Here is a 24,254-nt window from a genome sequence, read left to right as displayed (position 1 = left end):
AAAACCCCGCTCTGATACCAGTTGATGGGGATATAAATAGGAATAACCTTTGTATAGGAACAAATACTAGAAGACCAAAATACGCAGCGGAATAAAATGGAAACACAATCAAACAGAACACCAAGATATACGTGGAAAACCCCTTCAATGTGAAGGGTAAAAACCATGGGGCAAACTAGAGATAATCCACTATGAGAATAATGAATATACAAATCTCAATCTCTTGCCCAAAACCTAAGCAACAACCACAAGAGAATAACTGGGATACAGTGATCACGTTACTGCCCACAATATCTAAAACCTCCCAAGTAATCACAGCAAGAGCCTACTGTAGATTTGATCTAACCTGAGATAAGAACACTGCTAGATGATTGTGAACAGTCTCTCTGCGTTGTCCTTGTCTTCTTCCCTTTCTTTCTCTTCCTCTTCTGCCTTGTTCTCCTTCTTCTCTTTGGAATCTCGTCGCTACAAAGATATGCCTCGTTGCTGCCTTTTTATAGCTTTAATCTGCCTCTAAAACGCAGCCACCACACCCCCTAATCTTAATTAGGGTTAGTTTAAGAGGGGGTGTGAGCTGTGGGCTGATAAAGCCCACATGGGCTGAATATGGGCCATCAACCCAACAATCATATCAACAGTTCTCGTTCATAGGATCACCTCATGTTGGATCTGATCCTCGAGGGTTTCTTATGCTATGGGTTGTGATCATACAAAGAGTGGATATCTGAACCACGAGAGATGAACATTATAAATTTCGCGTCGACTGTGTCGTCCGATGATGGCGATCTCTCTTTGCTGATAGAATTCTACAAGAACTGAAGAGGTGCTGAAACCATTTGTATCTTCCCAAGTACGACTACCATGTTGATTATTTGTTATTGTTATTATTATTATTATTTTTTCAAATTAGAGTATTTGAGGTTATCTTAATCTTTATAGATATAATCTTGTCCGGACAAAGCTTAAGAAGAATTAGAAACCTAATGAGAACAAAAATGACAGTAGCAATGCGAAAAAATAAAAAGTCAGCTAAATGTATTCTTATTAATTTTTAACTTAAATATTAATTAATAGGTCAATAAAATTAATAAATCAATTAACCTATTAAACTCGATTCGTGATATTTGATATCGAAATCTATACTATTATCAATTTTGAGGTAAGTATTTTGATCAAAGAGATGGAATCATTAATTTACCTGTTAGATCATTTCAGATTCAATTGAGGGATTATTAAAGAAAAGAATAACAGCAACCTAAATGCATTGATTTAAACAAATTAGAATATACTGATTTCCGATGTTCATCGTTTCCAACTCATAATCAAGCCCATGATCAGGAATATCAGGTTTTAGAAGCAGCTAATTAAGCTTAAAATTTTCACTTTGAACATCACATCACATAAAAAAAACAAGAGAAATTTTCCAACCCTATCAACGACCGAATGATTTCAATTTTGCAAGCATGAAACACGTACCCGAAAAGAATATATTAGCAGAAATTGCAAAAATTATTTTGATGGGCAGGAAAGTCGAGGTTCACAAAACCGCATGACTTACAATGTTGTCGGCTATAAATTTCAGAATCCTCAAAAGGAAAAGGGGAAAAAAGAGAGGAGAAAAATGCTCATACATGTCTCTTCAATGGAGAAGAAAAAATGGTTAATAGCTTCAACGTAATTCTAATGATTTGGTCAGAAGTTCTACGCTATTTCCATCCTCTCTAGACTTGGAACTTCATAGCCTTCTCAACAACCTATGTTGTGAACCTGCAGACGACATGGTCTTCATCAGCCTGTACGGAAGAAGAAATGAAAATAATAGGAATGATCATGCAAAAAATATTTTTGTGATTGATCAATCACCCAATTTCATGCAAACACCACAAATTAACCCCACAATCTACTCAGAAAGCATTTAATGTTGAGTTGAAAAGATGGCAAATGATATACATACATCTAGAAAGCTATGACAAACAACATACAAAAAAAAAATTATATATGTTGTGCAAGTTGAAAACTCGACCACACATAAATCTTGCTTGAGCATCACTAGTGAATAACAGAGGCATACATTACAATTCAAGCAATCTACCTAGTCAGTACTGGAATGCCAAAAAGGTAGTGTGGCAGCTATATTACAAGTCTAATTTTCGGATAAATCTGCTCTAATTTGAGAATGCAAGAAAATGGTTGTAGATAATGTCATAAAAACAAAATCATAAGAGGTAGGATGCACAACCCAGCTTAGTAATCGGATTTAACATCATTATTAACTCTTGTACTGCTTCAACAAATGAACTGATAATCCCTGGTAGACTGGAAATCCATGAGCCCAGAGACTCAAGACGTGTGATAGATGATTAGATCAACAGCAGTAAACATAGCAAGTGGAAGACTTAACTAAAAGGAATTAGGTTGGATTTGATGGTAAGCCACACCCTGGAATTTGCAACAGATGAGTGGTAATTAGAAAAAACAACTTAACTCCAGCAATCTGATTATCAAGATTGCAAATTAGAGAAAGCTACAACAGAAGAAAAAATCTGCGACTCAAAAAGATGTTGATACTAGTTTCATGCATATCAAAACATCTTCGGAAGCCTGAAAATATCTGCTCAGTCTGAGTCTCTTGACCGGTTGCTTGGAATGGCTAGACCGGAACTAAAATATCGAGTCAGGCTTATAAATTACATGCATGATGGTATACTATGAGCTTTTTGATGGTGTGAGATATCAATACTGAAGATACTCAAGATTAAAAAATTTGGGGATTTCAAAGGTGAATCATGATCAGTTCACAAACAAAGTTTCTTCCTAATAACTTATGTTAAACAGGATAAATTAATTGTATGCTTGAGAAACCAACACAAAATTAAAGCAAAAGAGATGTTATTGACAATAAAGTATATGGAGCATTGATGAGCAACAAATCTGCGAGTTATGTAACATTGTGAAGCTAATTAACAAAGAAATACCTGGCTTGGACCATGAGGAGATTTGTCACTTACCTTCCTGAACGTTCAATCTTGGCTTCTTAATAAAAAAAATCAGTTGCCAGAAAAATAGCAATAACTAAATTATCACCATTGCTAATTTTCAGAGTCACGTCCTCCTGGATGTGGCTTGAACAATAAAAAAAATTCTTTCCTGCCCTTTTTGAAGTTTGTAATGTTCTTTGCTTGTGACTAGTCGGAAGTAGCATTTTCACTGGAAGATATATTTGTTGCACTTATAACATCACTTCCTCTTACTACTCTGCTATATATAACTTTAAATGACTGTGATCCATATGGCCTATTGAGCAAACTTATAGGCAGCTTTAGTGTCTGTTTACGGCGATTTCTACCCTTGATGTATATGCTAAAGCTTCCCTCACCCTCATACTTTTTGCTACTCCTGAAGACATGCCTTCCACCACTATGCTGTGCATCTTGTCTGAAAACCGTCTCAGATTCCAAGTCAGTAATTTTTGTATTATTTCTGTGAGATTCTTCAGATTCCCGTTTCTCTAACCAGTTACCATCCAGCGGTTTACAAATGTCTATAATCTGGGATATCTCATTATTCTCTTCTGTTTTGGTCCCTTCTTCAGTATTGTTATCCAATGGAAGGTCTAGACTCACATCAGTTCTTAAATGAGATGTTATAATTGGTTCCAACACGGATTCAGAAGTTGGACTAATGATGGGTGGCAAAGATGAGAAGTCCACAGGATGAGAACCAGACCATACTGATCCTTGTGCAAAGTCAGGAACGTTTGCACCAATGTTGCACTGCCATGGATAATGGTTTCCATGAAACATGTTACTGTTCATAGCAAAAGTGGTATTTGGAATGACTTGAGGTTGGGTATATGGTGGATATATAAATGGCAAGGGACGTAGAATGTGGGAAGGCCTAGGTGAAGAAGGATAAGGATGATGCGGTGAGGTACAAATAGGAGGCACCATTGGCATTACAGCCGTGGGTGAAGCATGAAGACTGGCACTCAGTGGCCATGGTGTAACTGCAGAAATTGTACCATTAGGAGGAAGACCAACAGTTACAGGAACAGGACCAAGTGCTGTAGCAGGGAAAGGGCTAAACGGTGCAGCAGATGCAGACAGCTTCTTGCTAGATACCTCTCTCCCATCATAATTAGAAGGTGGTAGTTCCATCGTGGGATAATCACCACCTGTTTTCTCAGGGATGAGAACCTTCTTGAAATTGAATTGATGGACACTAGAGTAAGAACTGATACCAACATTGGTACATGAGGCTTCGTCATGATTATCTTCTTTGCTTTCTGCAGTGATGGGACACTCAGATTTTTTCCTATCAGATGTATTTGTTGACGAATTCTGATCATGATTCTCATTTTGCTCAACTTCTTGAACCTCATTGCTAGATACACAATTGTCAATGATATTCTTGGTGAGCATGCTACTACAAGATGCCACTTCCAAATCAGAAGATGATGGTTCTAGTAATTGTTCTGTTTCACAATCTTCCTTTCTTTCTTCTTCATGATCAACTTCAACTTTTTTATCTGAGTCTAAAAACACATCCTGGACAGTGTCCTTTTCTTGGGTTATGTTAGATATCTCAGGTAGCTCTGCAGCATTTTCTGTATGTTCCTCGGCCAAAAATGATTCCTTTATTTCAGATGCATTGCCACCAATAGACAACTCTTGTTCCAATGGCATATTCTCCTGAAACTTTCGGCTATGTATCTTGGCAATTGTTCCAGGAGGTGCCAGTGCTACATCTTTATATGATGGAGAATTACTAAAACTAAGAACCAAATTGTTGCGAGGCTCAGAGACACCACCTATTAGGTTCTTCTGATTCTCTAATACCTGGCTATCATGGTGATAATAGGGTGCATGAGCATCTAATGGGGCAGTCGTTCTTTCGACAGCACTCCAAGAGTTATGACTGATCTCAGGATTGGTGGATGAAGGCACTGACTTCACCCGATAAGTTACAGCCTTATACGCCTTCTGACCAGATCTGGTGTCTGGTGACTGAACTTGCATGTTAAGATTGCCATTAAAGCTTCCAGGAATAACTATCTTTTTCTTAAGCAAATAATACCCATTATTTAAATAAGAAAACTGTGGCTTGGATTGAACAGTTTCACTAGGAACATCATTCATCTGATAGTTGTAGGTTTTCCAGGTGCTTGTACGTTGATGCTTGATTCGCTGGCTTGAACCTCCGATGGACCTTGGTCTTTGAACAGGTTGCCAACCATCTTCTGCTTCTGTATTTATCTCTCTTACATCTTCACTAAAAGAAGCAACCTTTTGCTCTGCTGTTCCTTTAGATTGTTGAGAAACAAATAACTGCCTTTTGGCAACAGCATCTTCATGTTTTGACTCAACACCTGGACTACTCATGTTCTCATCATCTTGGGTATCACTACCATCAGTCACTTGTTTCACTTCATCTGAAATAGTAGCTACTGAATCCTTGGACAAAGAATCTGCCACGTTCAAGTTTTGAGATGACTGCACTTTGACCTGAATCAGTACAAAAATGATTGCTTGGTTTTTGCAATAAAAGGAAAACCAAGTGAAGCTCTTCCAATTAAATTTTTTTGAGAAACTTTAAATTCAAAAATAAAAAGGTTAACATTCTTATGTTCATTAAATTGAGAAAAAAATGAAAAAAGAATTCAACAAGCAGAAGAAAAGGTAACAAGAATTGTACAAGCATTAGTATTGGCTCCATTTATAGGTTAAGTGTCTGATTCATCATCAATTTCTTTCAGCAACTACATTAGCATCTTAGTACAGAGAGAAAAACTGCCCAGTAACACAAAAATATATTTTTTTAATACTTTAAATAATCTGGAATACATTTTGATTTTAATTAAAGAGTGCATAAGCATCTAGTTAATATAAGTTGGTTTGTGTTGCCATAATTGCAACATAAAGTATCAAACACTAGAAGAATTCTGAAACTATGAAAATATTGTTCATTGCCAATAAAAAATAACTAAAGGACACTGTTATGCAAACACAGTATGGCCTTTGCAGCGAATTCTCATTTAACATCATGATTTTGAAGACTAGCTGGATGTAGGACATGTTTCTCAAAAAATATTTTTCTAGTACTGATACATAAAGCTTGAGTATTTTGATTATCCACATGCACAACAATTAAGAGTGAGGATCTACTTCTGTTTTCTAGGTTCAGTTGGACTCTCTTTCAAATACTTGGACAGGTTATATAGCAATAAGGTAGTATCTTCTTGAACCAGAAGCTGGGCAGACAAGGTAAAATAAATGCATGCCTATAATCAAGTGGTTGGTAGCAGGCAGCAAGAGCTGAATGTAAAAACTAAGTACAATTTGAAAAATTTTAAGTGAGTAACTTGTTAGTTGCTTGTTATAAATGAGCATAGTTTGCTCACTATATTATGTTAGACCTGATTTATTGCCAATATTTACATGAAACCATTGGCTCTATGAGTGTTAAGTTTAAATTTTATTCAGTTTACCACTAATTTAGATGCAAAAATTAATTACAAGTTGAATTATTTCAAGTGACTAACTTGATATTTGCTATAAATTAGGTTATTCTGTTAAACTATATACTATCTAAGACCTAATTCACCACCAAAGTTAGCATGAAATTATTGGCTCTATAAATGTTGCCTTTGACATTTATTCAATCTACCACTAAATTAGATTCAGGACATTAATTTCGCAAGAAAACCAACATGATATATGCTGACTGCCATGAATTGGCACAGGAATATGCCAAGCCAACATAGTGCAGGCATGCACTTAACAAGGTATAAAAAAACATTCAGGTAGCGAGCGGATATATTAAACATGTCAGCCAACATGACCGAACATAAATACACAATTAGATTCTCAGAAGTATTTAAACAAGATAAAATCTTATCAACATACCTTTAAACCCAGATTCTTCCTCTTCAGGGATTCAGCATCTCTTCCTCTACCATCTTGGTTGGAATCAATGAAATCAAGGAGATCAGACACACTGCCAAGCAGAATAAACAATTGCATAGGATATTCATCATTTTAGTAGAAATAGAAAATTCAGTTTTGGCATATCTAGTCAATGAAAATATTAATTTTAGTGCACGAGGATGACGTTATATAGATCAGGTATATCAGCAATAAGTGCAGAGTGAGCATGCTCACAGTATTTGTGACCTAAAGCATGTTAAACCTAATCACTGCAATTATTGCTGTACCTCAGGTGGCCTTTGCTGGCAATAGATGCATCAGGCTTCCGCGTACCATTTCGAGCAGCTTCTTGCTGTTCAATAGCCTTTGACTCAAAGTACTCAAGCCAAGCAGCAGCATCCTGCGAAATCAAATGGCAACTTTGTGAGTCAAGAAACTAAATCCATGCAGAATTAAGAAAAAAAAAGTTTTATTGATGTCTCTCCATATAAAGATATGCGTAAATCACCTGAGTACGCAAGTCATCTGGACCAAGCTTTGCTCTAAGTATTTGTAATGTTGTTTGCTCATGTTGAACACTCAAAGGATATGCTTCCATCAAGGATAGTGCAATAGCTATCGCATGGTAACTTGCCGCGGTCTAATGTAATGTAGAAAATTAGATACATATATTATATATATACCTAATACTCTTCATATAAAAATAAAATAAGGTCTACCACCCAATGCAAAAAAATAATAATGGAACTACTTACATCAGACATTGAAAGTTAAAAGATAGTTAGTGTGAGATCATTCAATGAAATTATAAATCTGGTTTATCACAGGCAAACCTGGAAAAGATATTATCATTATACTATAAAGTTGATAGGTTTTTTAGCTGCCAAAAATTAACTTTCATGTCATCATAAGAGAGCCAATCAGAGGACTAATTTGAAAAGGCAAGTTAGTATCAGAAGCTCTTTTTCTGAAAAAAGAGACTGTTTCGAGACAAAAAAACCACTTCATTCCACATACACATGCAGCTAGTGTCCATTATTTTTGTGTTCCTATGTATGTCCGTCTACATCATGTCTGTGTGTGTACCATCTCCATACAAGAACACAAGAAAACGGAGATGCAATTTTTTCCCTTACATAGTTGGAAACAATTGGTGTTGGTTTTGCAATGAAATGAAAATAAAACGAAGATATGGGAACAAGGAAAATTTTGAAAGAGTGAGACACAAGACAGAGTGTATGCGGCAGCAAAATCATGTATACAATGAACTCTCATATTTTTGCTTTAAGAAAATATATAGTTCTGAATCAAGGATGGGAAGAAAAAAAGTGTTGACAAGCATCTTAGTGCAGTACATTGTAAAACACCTTTTAGAACAAAATCTTATATTGATATACTTGTAAGGAAAAGAGAATAATGTAAAAGGTAACAGTCAAAATCAAATCTATGTTCCATAGACTATGCTTTGTGGACCCCCATCTACTTTCTAGAACAATGAACTATTAAAGATGATAAAATAATGAGCTCTTCCCAATTGATAATAAAATATAAACTAGTGACTTACAAAGTGTTCGAGAAGTACCCTTGGACATATCTAGAAGATAGTGAGCTCTAATAAATATTGGAGGTGTATACAAAGTGGCAGCCTAACACTCTAACACTCGCACATTAATTCAGTATCCGGGAGGGACAATGTATGCAGCCTTACCCCCACAAGTAGAAAGGTATGGCTCGTACATTTCAGAGGTCACAAAGGAGCCAAACTAGATGTCCCACTAGAGTATGGATATGGAATGCATATAGAGATATTGAACTTTTTATTTGTCAAGTAACCTGTGTTTCAAAATATAATAGAGTATCCAAAAGGGAATGCCCATTTTGAACTTGGAAATGATTGTTTTCTCATGTTGAGTAGAAAGAAGAGGTTAGAGAGAAAATAGAGTGAATGAGTTCGCTTAGGTATTAAGCTGACTAGGTCATCCCAGATGACCTTTGATATGAAAGCAATTCTTTTCTTTTAGATCCCAAAACCTTTTGTACTCTACCACATGATAGTTTTTAAGCTCATCTGATTTTGCTTGTATGTACTTGTTCAAACCCAAACTAACAAATTAAAAAGGAATGAATTGCTGCCCCATTTTCTTATGTATAACAAATCTTGGTTGCATGACCGAGAATGGTATACTCTTGTTAGGGCAGAATAATAATGTGTGTAGCAAACTTTGGCTAATGGGTTCCAGAGATTGTCTAATGAAGCATATAACTGAACCCCTTGATAACAGGCCAATAATGCTCCTTCTAATTTATATGGATTGCTGAAAGTTGAACCTGCTAACTTCTTTGGCAAAGCCCTCTCCCATACTGCAGAAGGTCAATAGATAAGGGGTTCTAGATCACCTAATTATCCAGGTCACTAGGTGAGCAAATTAGGGGTGACCTAGCTGGAAGTCACTTTGTAATACATGCCTTATCATCTCAAAGTAATTAATAATGTTTCTGTGGGACTTCATTAACCAATTATTGTAATAATTTATGATTTCTAACACCGAACTACAATAAGCATCAGCTGCTTATCTTAAAAGAATGCTATGACTACTTCAGAAATAAAAAGACACAAGAAGAAACAGAATTTGAGAACAAAAACAAACCTGAATGTGGTCAGGACCAAGCAACTTCTGATTGCATTTCAAAGCTTTATGAAGATATCTAAGTGCCACATGTATATTTCCCAGGCCTTCCTCCATCATAGCCACATTGATATATGTAGCAGCTGTGTTTGGATGAGATGGTCCACAAGTAAGATGCAAAAGATACAACGCACGTTTCACATACCTGATTAACAATTAACAGGAGAAAAATTAAGGGTGATGGTAAATAACATATAATGGAAGCATGGTCCTGGCTTATTATTTCCAATACAAACACCAAAACATAACAATACTAACCTGGAAAGTAAGAAGCTTAATTTCTGTTAGTTTCTGTGCTTCAACTTTTTATGCACACATTAATTTTCAGGTATGAAGTAAATATTAAAGTTAAATCTAGAAAGCCATTGTTCTCAAATTAAGCTGCATTCTTTGTGGCAAAAAAATGAAGAAAATGCCATCTTCACATATTTTAGCTAATATGCATAATAATAGAGTAGACATAACCAAAACCATAAGACAGATATGTGTCATGGAAGCTTTAATATTAAGTTTTTCATTGGCCTGTAAAAAAATTCTCTGTTTAATCGGTCATATCAACCAACCCTCGTGATGACACATCAAGAATATAAACCTCAGTGCTTCAAAACACAAGCTAAAAATGAGCAATGACCAAACAGAGAAAACACTCAAGACACGTCACATATGAGACTAAAATAGAACAATGGCCTTTGTCAACAGCCATAAAAATTTATTCCCCGACTAGATTAAGAAAAATGGGAGAAACTTTATGAAATTTGTCTGGTCTCTTGACAAGCCTATGACAAGAACCTATTCGATCTCCTTCCACAAGACTAAGTGTTCAAATTTTTAAGTTTCCTCTTCATCATTTGGCTAATAAATCCATGTTATAATTTATCATGTGATATTAATGGAGCTATCTTCTTTCTCCAACCAAAATTCTTATGTGTTTTTTCTCTATCATAAGATGGTCACAGTGGACTGGAGGAACCTGAATTTTTACAATGCTGGTAAGTTTGATAAACCATTTGTCACTCTTTAAGCTTTTAAAGAATAACATAAGAAAAGATATAGATGCAATTTTTTCTAAATACTTTGTTGCCATGGTACTCCTATGCCAAACTCTGTATGTTTAAAGCTCTATCCTTGACTAATTAATATCATAAAGCTTTCTTTGTCATAGTTAGAAGGCTTACATTATTAAATAGCTTCTGACATGTAGACCTTTTTTACATGTGCTTGGAGGCATGATGTACAATGAACAAATTGTACAAATATCTGAATCATTGCATTCATGCTGAATAACTTACAAACTTCTTTTCAATGCTTATAGTAAAAGAAAGGCTTCTCCTTAACATTACAAGTATTATGCTAAGAATGTTGTTTTAAGTGAAACCATCTTTTTAGTTTGGTAATCAAGAATTCAAGACTAAAATTTCTACTTTTATGTATTAATTCATCAAGATCATTTCATGCAAATAACATAGTTAAAAAATTTTGACTGTTACCTGCCAAAAGTCTTTTTTTTTTCTATCTAGAAGAGGCACTAATTCTAAGTTTATATCTCCTCGAATCCTAATATATGATACTACAATAATATCTTATAAGACAGTACCAGTGTTCAAGTCATTATAAAAACAAAAGATGGAATATCTAATAATTCAAGATATTAGAATTCCCAATCAAAAGAACACTATATAAGATTTGATACTACAACAAATAAGAATAGAACTTACTTTAGAGCCAATTCAGTATGTTGAAGCCTGTAGTAAAAAACAGCAAGGTCGCCGTAGCTCTTCATTGTATCTGGATGATCCAATCCAAGCTCCCTCTCATTTATGTCCAATGCCTTCTGCTGATAAGTTGTGGCCTAAAAGTTGCAATAATTTAGTATAATCCCAGCCAAAGACAGGAGCACAGGTTCAAAATTTATAACAGAAAGTTCCTAAAAGTCATCCCTAATAATTGAAGTGATATAGAAAATTTTAAATAGTAAAAAACACCATATAGCATATCATAATATTCATCTTAGCGTAAGAAACCATAGTGGTAGAATACTGTTTCATGGTTTAACTCGATTCAGATCTTTGCAAAAGCCATTAAAAAACAGATAAATCCAATTAGAATTAGACATTGATCTACTAAAAAAGGACACAAGTCAGGAACACAAATGCTGTATTAAAATATTGAACAGTGGTTTATCGCTCTTTGATCTGTTTCAACCTCATGACCCTGCATGCACATATTCAAGGCATAAATTAGCTACCAACTAAATTTCCAACAGAATTACATGTCAATATTATGAAATATGAATTACAAAAAACTGTTTCAATCACTCGGAACATAATCACCCATGACACAAACTTTACATTACAATTCTCCAAATTTCAGATCGTTGGACTTGGCAAATTTAAATTGTCCATAATGGTGTATTTTTGACATTGGATTGGTAAAAACATAATTGATCTGCTCTGTCATACTCAAATAGACCATTTAACAAGGTTCCTTTTAAGATATCAGAAAAGAGAGAACCATGGCAAAGATACTCCATAAGTCCATATCATAACTCATAAGAACCATGGCCTTCGGTGACACAAATATCTGAAAGCTACCTGATTAAGGTCACCAGTATGGTAGAGAACAACAGCTAAAAGACTGTAGGCTCCAGCAGTCATCCGATGATAAGGACCACAGACTGCAATTAATTTTGCCAGAGCCTGCATCCAACAACACCTTCATACCAAAAGCAAATGAAAGAGAAAAAAGGTCTTTACAAAGAAGTTAACCTGTACAATATCTTATGACAAATTACCTTTGTTCCATAGTTGACTGCATCTTCAAGTTTACCCTTATCAAGTGCCATTTTCGAAGATTCTAGAAGTTGTCGTGCATCTGCAGATGAGCATGCAACTTGCTGCAAAAGATTCAAAAGCACTAAGAATGTAAGATACATTATGGTAGATAACATATTTCAAATAAGACCATCTTAGGAGCTTTACCTTGTGCACAGGTACAAGGCTGATGATATCTGATTTGTCAAAGGGGAAATTTGAATCCATATCAAAGTCTCTGGGTGCCAATTCAATTCCCACCTAATAAAATTGAACATGTAAGATGAAAGGAAAATTAAATATCATTTACAGAAATGAAAAATGATCATTACCTTGTGACATAACCCTCTTAAAATAGCATATTTTCTTATATCATTATAGTTTGAGATTGTAAGTTCCCAGTTATATCGCTTTCTTAGAAATACTTCAAGCCATCTCCAGACTAGAAAGTGCACATGTATAGCAGAATGTGAAACACCAGAATCAGGAAGCCCAAGAAGCATGTTAAGTGTTGCAGCCATCAATATAGATAAATCTCCAGTATCAGAAACAGCAGCAATCACAGCTCGTACAACATGCTTAAAAGCCCTTACTATCATCTCATGAATACAGAGTGACTGAACATGAGACAGCTTCTCTGAAAGCTTGACCTGACAGATATTGTACATAATATTGCATTTAATATAATTAGGAAAAATACTTTGTGAAAGTAAAGATATATTCAGCCTCTTCAAGCTAAAGGTGACTCACAACTTGCCCAAGAGAGCGCATTCTTAGACCTCTTGTATGCATGAAATCAGTTAGAGTACGACCATCAACAGGTGATAGCTCCAATGACCCAAAATCTGAGACCTGAATACATGCCAAGGTACAAATAATACTCATTAACCATCATTCCATACTAAAACAGAAAATAATGAATTAAATATGAAAAAATTGTACTCAGGCGTACCAACTTTGGGAGAGCAACTTCATCATAATATCTCATTGCCATCTCAGTTAATTCCTGTGGAGACTGATCATGATAATAGATCAGCTTCTCATCTTCAAATTAATTGTAATCTTAATATATGTTTCTATGTAAGTTAAGATGATACACAGACAAGACAATAAATTTACATGTTATTTAGGAGTAATTGTGACATAGACAGGAATTACCTAATGACACATAGCCCAGATAAGTGTACATATGTACAACAGAACTGAAACTTTAGAATAAACAAACAAAGTTACTAATTCTGTAATAGTAAGACATGAATTTGCAACTGACAATCAACACCTGAGATAGCAGTAGAAAAATCAGAACATACACCTGAAATAAAGCATAACCTGCATATATTCATGTGACTTGTGCATACCTTCAAATGAAGTCCAGTATTAGATTCTAGCAACCTTGTATATACAGGTTCAGGTAACAAATCTTTGAGCTTGTAAGAATTCTCAGTTTCTTTGCTTTCTGCCTTAGGTTCCTTGATAGGCAACTTCGTATTCTGTTTTTCATGCATCTCATCAGATGATTTCCTGTCAATGGTTAAAGTCTTTTCTTCATCAGAATCTGGTTTCTTTTTTGGATTTTTAAGAATTTTAAGAGGTTTCCCAAGGCCTTCAACTCTTATCTCACTTTTTGTCTTCGTCGTAATTTGTTTTTTGTCTTTTTCACTGGCCTGTTTCTTGTCTTTCTCACCATTATTCTGATCCTGCAAATGCTGTATCCAACAAGCTCCCAGTTCCCATCTTACTGAAACATTGCATTCAGCTTCCTCCTCCTCAAGCTTCACTAGGCTATCCTTCAACAATTTCTCCACAATTTTTTTTGCTGCAGAGAGTTCCTCATGCCTTGAACTATGTAGATGATTGTATAATCTTTTCTCTCTTGGTGTATGGTTTTTGTGAAGTAGCATTCTCAGACTGGAATAACAAATAATATCTTCAACGAAATGAAGTATGCAAAAATTATTTTATATGAATGAAATCAGAGTATGTAATTGTGGCTATTTACCTGCTAACATTCAAAGCATTTGCACCCCCTTCAGGATGATCCTTAATTTCAACACCTCGCAAAGGTAAATCCAATTCGCTTTTCTCATGATGCTTGACTTTCACAACGGTGATATAACCACAGTATCGCACATTAAGAACCCCCAACATGGCGATATCCTGCGGTTGAAAGCCACAAATTTGTTCACTAACAATAAAAATATAAAAAACAGAAACTAATCTCAAGCCACAAATTTGTCAACTGACATTAAACATATAAGACAAGACATAACATCAAAGACAAGACACTTTTGTGGTAGGGTTTCTTTAAAAGATCAAAATTCCATACATGAGCTGCTGTATTTTCATCTGATGTGATTCCTTTTAGCAAGTTCCTCTCAGTGAGATGTTTGGCATCAATACCAGCTGTTTTACTTCCATCAATCTTTGTATCCACCTTACAGCTTGCATCTGAAGCATCTTTAGTGACAGTGATGCTAAAATCCCCCACTGTCTCAAACTGTAAGATTTCATCTACGCCGACTGTAGCTGCATTTTTTCTTTCATCCATAACTTGCTTTACAGCTGCAACAGCTCTTAGTATTGCAACATCTACAAATAGGCTATGAAGCAGGAAAGCTCTTCTGTCACGGATTTGTCTCTCTTCTGCTGTCTTACATGGCATTGACTTAAGAAAAAGGAACTCATTTGCCCAAGGCATCATATCACTTCTACTGTCCTGAAACCAACCACCTCCATTGCCTCCCCAAGTTTCATCCTCAGCAGGAAGGGAAGGAAATGTGGCTGGTGACTGAGCAGCAACTGGAGGCACAAGCCATGTGTTTGCACGAAATCCATAAGGCAGGTTTCCAAACTGCAAATAATAGGGCACTCTTAGTCAACCAAATGCTTTCAACAACCAACTAGCTAGACTGTACCATAACAAAGATATGCACAACCCAAGATTTAGATGTGGAAATGAATAACATGACACATTCTAAGCAAATTAAACTAATATACCTACAAGATTGAACCAAGGAGCTCATGACTACAATACAGAATCAAGAAACACAACACCAAAGAATTTTGTTTGCAACTTTCTTTTTAAGTAAGCAAACACATATCGGCCCTAGCTTTCTTCTTTTTTAAGCAACTGAAAAGCTTTCCAACTAAGGCATGCTACTTTGGCTTAAGAAAGGAAACACTAAATTAATCAGAACTTGATCTAAAAAATCCTGTGATACTATAAGTTGGACATTCTGTAAGATTCACTTGATTTGTCAAGATGCACATGATCAAATATTTCAGATTAAGCATGAAGAGAATGCAGAAGTTATAGAGTAGCCAAAGATGATCCATATTAATCACAGAAGCAAGTTGTCATTATAAAAAAACTAGTTCATTTTCAACACTAAGTGTCAACAAGGAACACCAATAAGCTCATAGTTTCAGCCAAAGAAGGAAATAAGGAATAACTAAGCAAACATCAGTAAGAATCAACCACATGGAAACATATTAGAAGCTCCTGAATCCACCACACTAAACAAGAACAAACCAACCTTGTTCCGTTCCATGAAGGCTTTCATGAGATCTTCATAAGCCTGTAAACCACACAGCACAGAGTTGAGCACTTGCTAGAACTTAGCAACAAATGCATAATGCCACAAAAAAAAAAATTAATGCTGAAAAATATCGAAATCAAAATGTTGTAGGTTTGTTACTTCTAACAATTTCTGAAATAGCAAAAGATTTAAAGTAAGAAACGAAACATAGCAAGAATTGGAGGCCGACATTATTAAATGCTCTACTGAGATGCCTCAGGAGATCGACAAGATTGTGGCAAAGCAAGCATTGCTTCCCAAGACTGTAAAATCCCCTGGAGCATGCCTCGACGATCACAAGCTTCCCATTGCATAGCTTCACCTTCAATTTCAGATCCAGTATCAACCAAAAGAAACAATTAGCGATAAGATTCACGGATAAAACGTTAAAAAGAATATAGTAAGACCTACTTCGAGGAAGAAGAGATGATCGTCGGATGGACGCTCATCTTGCCTAAGATTCGTTGTTCGTCTCATAACTGCAGCAGACGAATCGATAAAGAAAACAGGGTAAGATTCAGGATCCAAGCGAAATTCTCGACCAAGATTCAGGAGAAACATGATCGAAAAGAGAAGGAAGGGTAAGATTGGACTCACACTGGATGGGAGGGGTGAGATTGGCGAGGGAGAAGAACTCATAGAAGGCCCCGAGCCGAGGGCACGCCCCGCTCATCTCCGCCTCTAGGTCTGCCGTCGAATCCTTAGCCGCCGCCGCCAGCGACTGTGACGGCGACTTCGGCTGGGACTGGCCCTGGTCATCCGGCGGGCTCTTCCGGTTCCCGCCGGCTCCGGCACCGCCGCTTTTCTTGCGGACCTTCGAGGCCGCAGCGGAGGCTGACTCAGACGGGGCATCTTTGGGCGACGTTGGCTGCGGAGTCGGAGGCGGCGGATGACCGAAGCAGGTGGTGGAGGAGAGGAGGTCGAGGAGGCGCCGCACGTGCGCCACCGCACGCTCTTCGTCGTAGTCCTCTTCTCCCGCAAGAAAATTTCAACAAAACACTTGTATTTAGTAAAATAACATATATATCCCTGTAAAATTAGCATTTGCATACTTCACCAAATTTGTGCGTGTGTGTATATATATATATATATATATATACCATTTTTCATTATTTTAAATTTATAAGTACAAATACCCTATTAATGAATATAGAAAAACATATGCACAAGAGACTCATCAATACAAAATTTGAGAGAATAAAAAAATAATATTTTTGATTGATAATATAATTTTTTTCCTATCAATACTTATTTCATGTTTACCTTCAACCAGAGTGAGAGTGCATGGTTTCAGCACCGTGACATCGACGAAGTCTTTCAATCTCGAACCTCTTACCTGAAATAAAAGGCCAAAAATGTTTATAAATTATTATTGTTTTGTAGAGCAGAAGTTTATTTGTATATCATCTAATTATTTCAACAAAGATACATATAATAATATAAAAGGTTTTAACTGATGTTTCCCTGAAAACCAAAGACAAAGGAGTTGGAAGGTGGAGATGGGTGTGTTTCTCGATGAACGTCAACATCGGAGAACGAAGTGTTTCTCTTCTCCACCCAAACCTCAGCTAAATGCGACTAAACCTCACCGTCCTACCGACGAAGGCTCGTCGGTACACCCAGTTTTTCCAAGTGCGACATCGCCACAACTTGCGAGCCACAGGTCAATCCTTCTTGGCTTGCTTGATCATGTCACCCTCATTCCAAGAACTCATCAACCATTCGATTTCTGAAGTCCCTATCCTCGTTCAGAGTGGACAATCTAATTCCAACCTTTCCTTTTCTCTTAATTCTCCATTGCTTAAACTTAGTCAAGAAGAGAAAGTACCACAAATCCAGAAGCAAAGGGGTTAGGGAGGTCATGTGTACCTCATGGGAGAGGGAGTAATTGGTGATATGGCACGCAAGGGTGTTGACGCAGAGCAGCCGCCGCACATCGATGATCTTGTCGGTCGATATCCCCTGCAAATTTCCACTGACGAGTTATAGAAGAAACAAAGGAACCAGCACAAGAAAAGCTTGTAGATTGCTTTTCATGGTGAAGACCATCATAACTGTCATGGTTTTGCCAGATTAGGATGAGGAATGAGGAGATATACACTCTGAACCTAAAATGTGAAAGAGAAGCTTCAATCATTGAACAGAATCCAAAAGAATGGACATCCCCCTTCATGAGTCATCCCTTGTGATGCAACAAGCAGTTCTGCGCCAGTTCTCATTAAATGCTGGGAACTTGCATTCATGGAACTGCAGGAGGTTGATTTTGTTCCCCGCCAAACTAATGTATTCATGAGGGACCATAGTAATCATGTCAGCAGAGGTAGAGAGAAAGTACTGCTATTACTCCCAGGGGAATCAAAAGCCATGGACACCCGAGGAAAACATTGCCTCCCATGGCTCCTTCCTGGATGCAACCTTTCTTAAATTTTACTCACAGAACAGTAAATTCTATTCCCGTTGTGTCTCACATGCATGCCAGTTTCTTCATTTCTTTTCCTTTTCACAATGATTTCATGTAACGTTGTCTGTCTGTTCCTCTGAGTCTTTATCTTAGGCAACAGGGAGAAAGATATAGATGAGAAGAACATGCACAGACCTTGAGGATGACATGAGACTCATCCGGGAGCATTACTGTGATGTCCACAGCCAGAGGCAGAACTAGCAGTGCAGCAACGACAACAATAACAACGAGTTAGTCATCAGACAAGAATGAAAACTAATGACAACAAAATAGCAGCTCAAAATAGATTTTCTCTCGGCAACCACAATCCAAACCTTTCTCATCTTTCTTCTTCTTGTCGCCCTTGCCCTTTCCTCGACCGCCCTTGGGTGCCATGCGGCCGCCCCGCTCCACTCGCTGCCTCTTATCTCTGCATCGTCAATTTATTAGTATTCCTCGACCACTAATGTGTTGAGTTTCGGAAAGATAAAAAGTATTGAACACCAACCCATTAACTTCTATGAATGGAGGTCGGTGTTCTAATACCAATAATAAACAACACCCAACACTTCCGACGAATACTACGATGGCAGTATTCTCAAGCTCATGAATGAATAGGCACCTGGAAGAACAGAGGGCTCCACGAATTCACAAGAGCAGCGCTCGTTCGGCCGATAGAAAAGAGGCTTTGCTCTTCCTTTTTGCCCCGTCTACTGAGACAAAGAAGCGAAGGTCGCCATTGGAGATAAGAGAGACAGAGGAGGAGGCGATTAGAAACGGAAGCAAAGGGAGGATAGCGAGAGGAGGGGAGAGGAGCAGCGAGTGGGCTATGATAAGGGACGAAGGGCTGAGATCTAACCATCACAAAGGCCGTTGGCAGCTTATGACCGCGTCCCCTGCCCCGAAACCAGTCATCGCTTTTTCAGTCTCGTATTCACGTATTCTCCCCACTCGTGTCTCTCATGCCTGACTTTATCACCGTAGGCGTCAGTGTCACCGCAGTGACGGGTCCCACGTTCTCGAGACACGCGGGTACGCGATGGGAAAACTCCGGCTCTGATCTGTATCGCCCCATGTCTACGTATAAGTACGTATTTCGAATATTTCCCCGGATCCCATCGTGGCCGTTGGATCGATGATGGAGGGTGAGGATGCGAGGGCTGGCTACCATTGGGAGCTCCACCTTGGAGCGCCCACCCAATACGGGTCGGACGACGGGGAACGGAGCAGTAGCTCCGGACCTGTTTGCTCCATTAATGGTTTTGGGTTGTGGGAGGAGCACCCTTTTTGGGCTGCCCCCGATGCTTGGGGGCTTGAGAGCTACAAGTCGGATCCGGGTCTGCTAAGACATCACACTATTATACATTGGCCTGCGGCAGCTTGTGGTAAATATTAGCTCAGGTGAAATGTAAATCCAAAGAACCCGTGGTTGGGTCGCGGCCTGACTCGACCCATTCCCCAAGACCCCATGGTCGAGTCACAGCCTCACTCAACCCACTGAACGTAAGGGAACAATAATTCTTTAAATATTATTCATTCCAAGAATATTTCCCCTGATGCACTATAATTTATTATTTCATTAATTCTATCTGTCCATGTAGTTTATGTTCATAATTAAGATAGAATTGACGCTACGCCAATTACATTGGTGAATGAATTGGATTTTACGAACACGGGTGACTCTCTTTGCAATGCAATAAAATTGGTAGATATTCCTTATATCACGCCACATTATTGCACGAAAAGTAAGTAATTGGGGAAAAGAAAAAGGAGGGGGAACTTGTTCGGACAAACACCTAAACATCACCCATCACAATGATTCGAAGCATGGCCCCATTCATCCAATGGTGATGATGACAAGGGCTTCTTCCTCGGATTCTTGCAATGTATAATGTATAAGTGGAGATATATTATTATCTGAAAAGCCTAATACATAAAATTAAAATATTTTTTTAATCCATGATAATTAGAGTTCTTTATGGAAATCTAATAATTATTCGCCACCATAGTTAGGTGGAAGTTCTTTCTAATTAAAACCTCCATGGGAAACCATTAAAAAATATAATACTTAAAAAAACCATAATCAGAATCTTAGAATATCTCAAAGAAATTTCTTCCAATTTAATCTATATATATATATATAATTTTTGTTGATAAGGGGGTCCTAAAGGTTTTGTTGATAATTAAAATAAATAATATTTTCGAGGAACACACAAAAAAACCCAAAAAAATGACACCCCAAAAGGGATTTGAAAAAAAAAAAGTATTTAAATATTATTTTAAGTGGGATAAAGATGACGGAGGGCCGATCTGTGTGCCCCGAAGCCAGCGAAGCCACGTGGTCCTTAGGAGACACCAATACGGCTCCCGGGCCCACCCACACCCGCTCCCCAACGGGCCCCGCGGCCCAAAGCGACAAACCCCGGTTTCTGCCACCCCTCGATCCGATTCCCGTTTCGCGTCGCCTCTTTCCGTTTCCCACGGGGCTCGGCGGACGGCGGTGGCACACGAGGACAATAGGCGACTGCGACGTCCAGCTGTCACCTCCCCACTGTAACCTTCTGCTGAGCCGGCGATCCTTACTTTTAGGACGAAAATACCCTCCGCATTACATATACGCGGTCGTTTTTACCTGAGCTTTAGGAAGGGTTACACCGTAATTTCATAACAGTGCAAGGGTGATTTGGTGCGTTGTCCTTGTATATTTCCCTGGCAAGCACATGGCTCCGCTCTCCTCTTTGTTTTCGTGCATACTATACATTGGTGATCGTAGGCATAGAAGAAAGGCAGAGGAGCGGAGTGGAGAGGAAGACGCAAGTTTCATAGTACGTCTTCTCCTCCTTTCTTTACCGATCATTTGGTCTCATATAGTTTAGTCGTGTGGTGATGTTTGCTTCTTCTTTTGGAGACACAGGTGTTTGCGATTTGAGCTAACAGGAGAGCAAGAGGAAGAGAGCAGAGATGGTGAATTACTGGAAGTCTAAAGTCCTTCCGACGATCAAGAAGGTGTTTGACAGGAACGGCAAGAAGGCTGCCGCCGCCGAGGCATGCAAGTCCTTCGACGAATCGAAGGTGCATGGGGTTTTGCTTCTCTTCTTCTTCTTCTTCTTCTTCTTCTTCTTCTTCTTCTCCCTTCGACTTGATCTGATCTCTACTGGATCCTTTGTTTGGTTCAGGAGGACATCAGCAAGGAGTTCGAAGAGAAGAAGACTGACCTGCAGCCCAAAGTTGTGGAGATCTACGAAGCTTCTGCCGTTGAAATCAAGGTTTATCGATCTTGAACTCATCCTCATGTTATTCACAGACTCTGTATCAAATACTTACAGCCTTCTGCAAATACTTGCTTTGGACGACGACAGACTCTGGTGAAGAAACCGACGGGGTCAGGACTGAAGAAGAAATCAACTGTTGTGATCAAGTTCATCGAGGAACTAGTGAAGATCGGTAATGCTTTCTCTGTCACAGATGTTATAGTTGTTTTGAGGTGATAGCGGAAGGGCTTGTGATGAGATTAGATCCTTGCGCAGAGTTCCCTGGCTCGAAGCCGGTGAGCGAGGCTGCCGCCAAGTACGGCCCCGGCCTCGTCTCCGGTCCCGTGATCTTCCTCTTCGAGCAGGTGTCCACCTTACTCCCCGCAGAGGAGCCGCCTGCTCCCGCCGAACCGGCCGTCGAGAGCACCAGCAAGGATATTACACCGGAAACCGCGGAGGAGATCAAGAAGGAAGAGGCTGAGGCGGAGGTGGAAGAGGCACCTGCCCCGGCCGACCCGGCTCCCTCGGACCCCTCCCCGGAGACGGAGAAACCGGCCGAGCCAGCGGCTGAACCCGCCAAGGCTTGATATAAACCACCAGCCTCCCGAACCGATCATTCCACCGCCACCTCGCCACCACCGCGCACCCAGTGTTTCCATGATTTATTATTCTTTCTCTTGTCTCTTCGTCAATTTGCTTCTCTTTCTCCTGTACGTAACTATGTCTTGGTTTCTCTCATTTTGCTTTCGGCAAGGGGACATGCAGGCCATGTAATATCATTATTAAGTGCAGTGTGGTGTTATGTTATATTTGGGATCGATAGCTTCATTCCATCTCTGTCAAGTTTCCTTGATGGAAGGCGTAAAAGAAGAAGGGCAAGTGTGTGTGTGTGTGTGTATATATATATATATATATATATATATAGAGGAAGACCGAAGCTTGACGACGAAGAACAGAACGTGGTATCACCGACTGCAGTGGGCTCCATGCATCAACGTTCATCGATTGGTCATAATGTAGTGAACGCTCATCATTCAACCTAATGACTCCAACCATTCAAGTTAAATTACCAATAATAAATCATTAATTCCTTTCATAATTGGTTGATATGTTACAAGCTGTTAATTGGGAATTGGGATGGAGTCCAATCCCAGGAAAGTCATCCACCTTAGCTTAACTCGTGGAGATTAATAAAGAAATCATGTACAGTTTTTGCAAGTGGAATGCCATTTCTTTTCGTAATCTCCATCTAATTGCGTGTCTTTTCCACGAGGAATCATCATCGTCGTCCCTCGTAATTGCATCCCGTTCACGTCTCTCGTCTTCCTTTGCCTCAACATATTATTGGGGCTGAGTTCATGGAGAACGCGTAAAGATTGGTAATGCTTTGAAGGATCTTGTATCCACTCCATAAACACACAAGTATATAAATAGATTAATCTAATACGTGAGACTTCGATTAACATGAAATCTAATAACATATTACTCCCTCTGTGCATTAACGTAAGAAACATGTTTCTCGTGAACAAAATCAATCATAGTCATAGTATGATAGACAAAAAAAAAAAAACAGAAATGACAGCATGGGAAGAGTCATAAATGAGATGGAGACAATATCTTGCATGTTATGGCTACCACAAGGGATGACAGTTAGGTCGAAGAATTCTTTAGAAGAAGAAAGTGATGCAAGAATGCAATGTAATATTAATAGGGGTATTCAAATCGAATCAAAAAATTAAATCAAACCTAATCGAATTGGTTTCGAACCGATTTAATCTGAATCGGTTCATCAGTAATTTAGTTTTAAAGATTATAAATAATTTTAATTTGAAAAGATATCTTGTTTATTTGATTAATCGATTCGAATCAAGCTCAGTTAAAAAGTAATAGTTTTTTAAGTTTATAATTTTAACTTTTTAATTGTATCGTTAAAATATCTAAACATTTTTACAAGTATGGATCAATCAAGCACAGTTAAAAAGTAATATTATTACCTTTACTCTTCTTGAGGATTGATGATTTTGACAGTAGCTTAATCCATACGTAATCGATTACTTAGGTTCCAAATGATTTTAGTTTGAAGTACCTTCCTTTGAACCGAATCATTTTTTTTATTTGATTTAATTTGACCCTTGATGCTTCGATTTGAACGAATTTGAATACACATAAGAATTAATTTAACATGTGGTATTGTCGTATGAATTTAAAGAAGATATATCACAAACATCATGTATATTATGGAAAGAGAAAACTTTTAAAATTAATGATAAAAAAATAAATTAGAAAACTGATGCAAAATATATGATTCCACAATTCTTACCTACATCCATAAATCAGATTCTTCACAGCACAAAAAAAAAATAAAAATCTCTTTTGAATTAGCACAAATCCAGATTCAAATTCCTTTCTCGATCCTTTGTGGACTCACTTGCAAAACGTTGACGAATAAATAGTATTATTTAAACATATCCAAACTCATGAAAGGGTGTTTTTCATAATTACATTTTTAACGGATCGAATAATTTCAAATCTAATTTTAGGACTCTTAAAATACTTATCATC

At 37.9% G+C, this 24,254-nt stretch overlaps 2 protein-coding genes across 2 annotated transcripts; one reads left to right on the top strand and one right to left on the bottom strand.

Moving 5' to 3' along the window:
* Positions 1 to 1,473: 1,473 nt before the first annotated feature.
* On the bottom strand, positions 1,474 to 19,254 carry LOC135651904 (protein REDUCED CHLOROPLAST COVERAGE 1-like). The gene is made up of 24 exons (XM_065172528.1): positions 19,064 to 19,254; positions 18,777 to 18,871; positions 18,598 to 18,659; positions 17,871 to 17,963; positions 17,265 to 17,337; positions 16,599 to 16,970; positions 16,413 to 16,480; positions 16,192 to 16,323; positions 15,960 to 16,001; positions 14,750 to 15,274; positions 14,423 to 14,580; positions 13,782 to 14,331; positions 13,376 to 13,438; positions 13,174 to 13,275; positions 12,756 to 13,073; positions 12,592 to 12,684; positions 12,405 to 12,506; positions 12,205 to 12,309; positions 11,329 to 11,462; positions 9,575 to 9,758; positions 7,435 to 7,566; positions 7,214 to 7,326; positions 6,906 to 6,996; positions 1,474 to 5,504 (listed from the first exon to the last, which is right to left on the bottom strand). The coding sequence occupies exons 2-24, from the start codon at positions 18,835 to 18,837 to the stop codon at positions 3,186 to 3,188; spliced, it is 5,892 nt and encodes a 1,963-aa protein (XP_065028600.1). The 5' UTR covers positions 18,838 to 18,871; positions 19,064 to 19,254; the 3' UTR covers positions 1,474 to 3,185.
* A 1,712-nt stretch (positions 19,255 to 20,966) lies between these two features.
* On the top strand, positions 20,967 to 22,499 carry LOC135651201 (plasma membrane-associated cation-binding protein 1-like). Its single transcript, XM_065171096.1, has 5 exons — positions 20,967 to 21,266; positions 21,356 to 21,513; positions 21,618 to 21,707; positions 21,801 to 21,885; positions 21,969 to 22,499. The coding sequence occupies exons 2-5, from the start codon at positions 21,403 to 21,405 to the stop codon at positions 22,277 to 22,279; spliced, it is 597 nt and encodes a 198-aa protein (XP_065027168.1). The 5' UTR covers positions 20,967 to 21,266; positions 21,356 to 21,402; the 3' UTR covers positions 22,280 to 22,499.
* Positions 22,500 to 24,254: the final 1,755 nt, after the last annotated feature.

This window comes from Musa acuminata, chromosome BXJ3-10 (genome assembly GCF_036884655.1).
Source record: "Musa acuminata AAA Group cultivar baxijiao chromosome BXJ3-10, Cavendish_Baxijiao_AAA, whole genome shotgun sequence".
Taxonomy (NCBI): domain Eukaryota; kingdom Viridiplantae; phylum Streptophyta; class Magnoliopsida; order Zingiberales; family Musaceae; genus Musa; species Musa acuminata.
Note: the sequence above shows the minus strand (reverse complement) of the source record. Positions and strands in the feature narration are given on the sequence as shown.